At 29.0% G+C, this 6,846-nt stretch overlaps 1 protein-coding gene across 1 annotated transcript; it reads left to right on the top strand.

The window, feature by feature from the left end:
* Nucleotides 1-1,955: 1,955 nt before the first annotated feature.
* Nucleotides 1,956-4,239, top strand: LOC130954624 (isoliquiritigenin 2'-O-methyltransferase-like). The gene is made up of 4 exons (XM_057881380.1): nt 1,956-2,438; nt 3,170-3,483; nt 3,614-3,678; nt 3,784-4,239. The coding sequence occupies exons 1-4, from the start codon at nt 2,032-2,034 to the stop codon at nt 4,081-4,083; spliced, it is 1,086 nt and encodes a 361-aa protein (XP_057737363.1). The 5' UTR covers nt 1,956-2,031; the 3' UTR covers nt 4,084-4,239.
* Nucleotides 4,240-6,846: the final 2,607 nt, after the last annotated feature.

The raw sequence follows: 6,846 nt of genomic DNA, 5'->3' as shown, positions 1-6,846 counted from the left end.
TGGAATTATGAAAAGTATATAGAGTATTGTGGTGTTTGATTACACGTGCCACAAATGTAGTTATCTCATTTTTTATATACTTTCTTCTTACACTTTTCACATTCAACATAGTTATCTCCATTGATTAAGTTTGAGATGTTGTGTAGTTCGAAAATAAATTTTTTGTGCTAAATTTGATGTCATTTGAAGGAATAGTGATAAGAGACTTATATAAGTAGTTCAAATAGTATGGAATTTGAATATTTGTAACATAAAATTTATTATGATTAATAATATTATTATGACATTTGTAATATGGATGTTTATTACATTGAATGAATTATTTATAGAAATTAATAAATTAATTATCGGGGTTATAAATTTATTGTATTGTTTATAATGGTAAGATATAATAAATATAGGGATATGGATTTAATGTCTTTATAAGTTACAAATTTAGTTAGATACTATTAATTTCTAATTATTGTCGTTGGTAATTATTGTATTGTTTTTTGTATTTTTTTTTTTTGCTGATTTAGAAATAATAATTGATTTGGTAAAAATTGAGTGATTGATTCTAAAGTTTTGTCAAGTAAGCGATGTTGCTGACATGACATTAGTAGGAGAAAAAAGATATCTTAAAAGTAATGTGAATAAACTTATCCATTTACTTTGGATTTGGATCCTCTAAATTTTAAATTTCACTTTAGAGAGTAAAGTGTGATCTCTCACCATTTATTTCATAGGTATGACCAAGAGAAAATATGAGAGATAAACCATTTAAGGGTGAGAGGTTACACTTTTACCCTCTAAAGTAAAAATTCAAAATTTAGAAGATCCAAATTCATTTATTTTTATATATTAAGAATAGAAGTTAATAATATTTTAGAGTTGATATTAATTATAAAATTATAAAGTGTTATATTATGTATATATCAAAAATCGATTATCAATTAACCATTATGTATAAAAATATGTATATGAAATCTTTTATCTACTTATTATAAACAAGTTTGATTATTTATTTATTGCAGGTTTAATTATTTTGTTATAGCAGGTTTGATTATTTTAGTTGGTGATCATTTAATTGGAAAAATATGAATTAATATATATACACACACACACAATTAGGCAATAGTTGATTTTGTGGTTAAGTTTTAGTGCACATGAAGTATTTATATCAAATTTCTCCTCAATATAGGATGAACATTGAGTTATATATATTATTGAAAAAAATTGAATAGCTAAAATTTTTGCATCTTATTAAATTATTGATGATTTGAGGTTATAAGAGAGCAAAAATTATTTTTCTTTTATCGTACTTTATTTACTTAGTTGCGTTTTTATACAGTAGTTTAGTTACTTTATATATGTGTTACCTTTTTATAAAAGTATGATATATAAATTGGGTAGTGCTAGGGAGCCAATGACCGAAGCGTACAATGTGTACAATGGGCTTAAGTTGATTTTGGAGTTCACCAACAATCGAACATTTGACCTTTCGGATCTAAAATTCTAATACCATGTCATGAACCCATTCATCCCAAAAACGTAACCTAACAAGACAATGTAACACTAATAGTCATATCTCTAATACTTTCTCATATAAATGGTTTATCATTTGCATGTTAATTTTTAAAATTTAATTGTTTTGTTTGTCTCTCAATCCTTAATGATGAATCCACACATGAATACATGAATACATGATTATTATTGTCCTTTTTTCAAGTTCAAGCAGCAGCCTTAATTAGTTTCGAAATTGTAGAATTGAAGTTTCATCAAATGCATGCATGCGCGGTCAATTTCTTTGACTAATCAGTGTAAGCCGCCAGAAGCTAACAAGAAATGCAGATTGTAGAATGAATATAAAAGCAGGGTATGATGACTTTTCCAGAAAGACGCATCAAATTTGCTTCAAAAACATATAGAAACAGTGCAACTTTATGACAATAAATCAATATAAATATGAGAGCAAATTAAAACGTATAATAATATGTAAGGAACAACACACATTATTATATTTACAAGACAAGTGAGAAAAGAAATTAAACAATGAGTTTGATCTCCAAAGAGGAAGAAAACAATGCTTTCATTTCAGCATTGGTACTTTGTTTTAGTCGGATCACTCCTGCAATCATAAATGCAGCCATTGATCTGAATCTGTTTGAGATCATACCATCAAAAGGGATCATGTCTGCCTCGGAAATTGCTTCAAAGCTTCCGATTGAAAAAGAAGACACTGATATGGTGGCTAAGAGGCTGGAGCGCATGCTGCCTTCACTGGCAAGCCACTCGCTTCTAGAATGCTCTATTCGCATTAACCAAGATGGCACCAAAGAAAGAGTTTATGCTCTCTCAAATGTTGGTGCCTACTTCAGATCCTCTCATCATGAACATGAATATGGAGGCTCCTTGACTCCTCTCTCTGTTCTCTTCCATCGAGTATATGACGACCTTTGGTAATCTCATTTATATATCTAAACACATCATATCATATGCCAAATTTGGTAACTGTAAAAATACGTCTACGTTACATGTACAACAAAATCAGCCGTCGGTATATACTATATGGGTAGTGTTAGAGAGCCAATGACCTAAAGTATCCGATAGCACTCATAGCAGGGATAATAAACATCTCATGTCATAAAATCACTCATCTCAAAAACTTGAGTTAATTTTGGAGTTCACCAAGGATCAAACCCTTGACCTTTCGGATCTAGAACTCTAATATCATATCATGAACCCACTCATCCTAAAAACGCAACCTAACAGGATAATGTAACACTAATGGTGATATCTCTAATACTTTCTAAACCTCCATTGTACACATTGTACGCTTAGACCATTGGTTCCCTATACTTTTCCATACTATATACACAAAAATATTAGTAGCTGATTTTAGTGTACAAATAGTATTTTTGGTAAAAATATATATTCTGTTAGCTTTTTTTGGATTTAAACCCTCCACGCTTGTTTTTTGTTTATATAGATTGGAGAACTACTAATCCTAAGTTACCACAACACACCCACACTACACACTTATCCACACAACACTAAAGGGTTCATATTAATATTCGGCACATTCACCAATGTTCGAACCCAGGTGCAGCATATTAAGCATATTAAGAGGCATACTTAAGCTAGGGCCTCAGCTGCACATTATTTCAAGTCTTAACTTTTCTTCTTGCAGGAAGGACGCAAAAGATTCAATTTTGGACCCAAATAACAATCATTTTGAAAGGGTTTATGGAATGCCAATGTTCGAATATTTGAAGACAAATAAAGAAATTAGCCATGTTTTTGACCAAACAATGGCCCAATCTGGCCCACTGGGAATGAAAAGGATCATAAGCCTATACAAAGGTTTTGAGGGAGTGAAAACATTGGTTGATGTAGGAGGTGGAATAGGACAAACCTTAAACTTGATCATTTCTGCGTTTCCTTCCATTAAAGGAATTAATTTTGATATGCCTCATGTTGTGAAAAACGCACCATCGTATCTAGGTATATACACATAGTTTTTGTCAGGCTTAATTATTTTATTTATAGCTTTAAATTTTAATAATCAACTAAATAAAGGACCTAATTCAATCTAATATCTACTAAGTATTAACACACTAATTTTTGCATAAAGGGATTGAGCACGTTGGAGGAGACATGTTCGAAAGTGTTCCAAAGGGTGATGCCATTATGCTAAAGGTTTGGTCCCTACCTGAATTCATCTAGTTTTTTTTTTTAATACAACATAATATATAGATGTTGTGATGGATTTATTTATTTATTTATTTATTTTTGGATTTTCAGCATGTATGTCATAATTGGTCAGATGAAGAATGCGTCAAATTCCTAAGAAACTGCCACGAAGCGTTGCCACAACATGGAAAGGTGATTGTTTTGGACTTCATAATGCCAGAAATCCCGAATTCAAGCAATTCATCAAAACATATTTGTGATGTGGACTACCTCATGTTTATAATTAATGGCGGAAAGGAACGAACCCAGAAAGAATTTGAGAGGCTATGCATCAACTCTGGATTTTCTAGATTCCAAGTTGCTTGCACTACTTCCTTAACTACGTTTGCAGTCATAGAATTTTACAAATAAATATTTTGAATATTTTTCTTTTTTGGTTTTAATTTAATTTGCTCCACCTTCTTGCTTCTTAGCTCTTGTACACTTTTCTTTTATCTTCGTCACATATCAATATTGTGAGCAATTTACTATCTATGGAATAAATATTGCGTCTATTTTCTCCATAAATATTGCGTCTATTTTTTAGAAAGACTTGAACCGCAATCTCTTAGATGAATATAGAAAAATTATGTCATTTGAATTATAATTCATTGACAAGTATTGCGTCTACTTATGTGATAATAATGTTGCACGCTTATTACATTATATGATTATAGTTGATTTTACTTTCATTTTCCATATACATGTATATGTACTTTAAGATGTATACATACATGAGTTATTTTGGATGTTGAAAAATGAGTTACTTTAGTTGCTAGCTAAATTAAATTAATTTCTGTTTTGACTCCATTAATTTAATGTTAACGCATTGTATTAAATTATACGTAACACATTTTTTCTAAGTTATATCTTCCTTTATCATAATTGTCTAGAGGTTTTAGTTGTTTTAATTTATTTTAAAATTTAAAATTAATTTAGTAATTAGTATAAATATGTACCATTATTCTCCCGTAAAACAACAACAATAATAACCTTTTTCAAACACAATAATAAAATTTTTTTATTTTTTCTTTTCTCATTCTTTCCTAATTTTATTACCTGGTTTATTAATGTGTCAAAAATTGACATGTGATATGTCATTTGGCTTTTAAGATAACACCAATCTATGAAAATACAAATGAAAACTTCAAAAACAAAGTGTCAAGGTATTTTAACGGGACTATATATCACACCTATTATTACATATCTCATCTATATAAAAACAATAATGCAGGCCTCTATTATAATATTCATTCGTGATTGTCATAAAGAGAGCATCCCAAAATACATTTTAAACATCTAAAAATTTAACTTTAAAAATTAAATAATTTAACATATATTTGGTGTGCGTTTTATTTTTATTTCCAATTTTTGTTTGCTTTTTATTAAAAGTTGTTGTTTTATAAAAGAAAAGAGATGATAATAAAAATAATGAGATCACCTTTTATATTATTTTTACCTTTTTTTTTTCTAAACTAGAGGTGAGTATAGATAGTGAGTACCGATTACTCGTTCGAATATTCGAACCAATTAAATTGGTTCTGAAATCAACGGATAATCGGATCCAATCCGAACCAAATTGATGGCTTTTATTAGTGATTGGTTCGAGTATCGGTTTTAAAGATGCAGAATCCGAATCTACTCGCGAACCCGATCATATATTAATTAAATAAAAAATATATATGACTTTTTCATTAAACAATGATTATTCATTATTAATAAGTTTGGATTTTAATGAATTTAGTTTTTAATGTATTTAGTGTTTAACATATTTGAATTATTTCTATTGATGTTACATGTTTATTGTACTTGTTGAATTTTTAAAGTAAAAATTTATTTTTTTTATGAATTTCAAAGTCATCGGGTATCCAATTATCCAAACCGAATCAATCCATTCTTAATCGATTTGGTTTAGTTCGAATACATATACAAAAAAACACAAATTCAAACCAAACCAAATTAATTACATTTTGATCGATCCAATTCTAATTTTATTATAAATCCAAACTAAATCGATCCGTAGTCACGCCTACTCCAAACAAAGTCCATGAGCTCAGTCTAAAATCTAGAAAGATGACTTTTCTGTTGTTAAATGTTACCCTCCGAAATTGACGAAAGGCTACAATGAAAGCTCATTTATGTTTATATTCAACACTTTTACTTAATTATTAGGACGCCGTCCAATAATTTAATTAATCTTTGACAAAGTGTTCAATAATTAATCAACATATACATATGCATGTCAATTTCAACCAACAGTTACAGCACCAACAAGCTAAGTGATGAATGTTTCAACGTTCAACGTTCAACTAACGGGATATATATTTATATAAAAAATACTATTTAATTTGTATATCAATAATTAATTGGTAAGTAATTTTTTGTATGCATATAATATCATTTATTTTAATTTAGTTGGCTATACAAATTTTAGTTTACACATATTTCAAAAAAAAATTGTTACTTCAAACTCTTTAAAATGTTAAACTTGAGGTCCTATACATTGAAGGACTGACTATATATTAGGTTTATTTTTATAAAATAAAAAAAATCTAGATAATGATTTTATTTGATATTAATGGATTAAAGAATTTTTTAAGGGTTAAGTACGATTTTAGCCTTTAAAGTAGGGGGTTGAAAATTTTTTTTCTCTTTAACCTTTTTTTTGCTTACAAAATCGTTCCTAAAATTTAACTTAATTTTAAAATCGTCTTTCGGACGAAAATATCTTTCCCTTCTTCCCCAAAATCAACAGAAGCAGAACCAGATGTTGAAACTGAACCAGAAGTTGAAGCAGAAGTAGAAGCAACACCAATGAAACAACAACAACCAGAAGCACAACAACAACAACAGATAATGAAATCAGAACAACAACAACAACAACAAAAGCAACTAGAAGCAGCAGAACAACAACAACAATGGATAATGGAATCATAAAAAGAAACATCAGAAAATTATCATCATCATAGTCAAGAACCTAGAAAAATAAGAACCTAGATGCAGAACTAAAAACTCAGAAAAATAAGAAAATCATCATCATCGTCGTCAAAACTCAGAACCATTAACAAAACTCAGAACTAATTCTTCTTCTTTCATTAACAAAACTCAAAAATTCCTAAATTCATCGTCAATTAC

This window comes from Arachis stenosperma, chromosome 10 (genome assembly GCF_014773155.1).
Source record: "Arachis stenosperma cultivar V10309 chromosome 10, arast.V10309.gnm1.PFL2, whole genome shotgun sequence".
Taxonomy (NCBI): Eukaryota; Viridiplantae; Streptophyta; class Magnoliopsida; order Fabales; family Fabaceae; genus Arachis; species Arachis stenosperma.
Note: the sequence above shows the minus strand (reverse complement) of the source record. Positions and strands in the feature narration are given on the sequence as shown.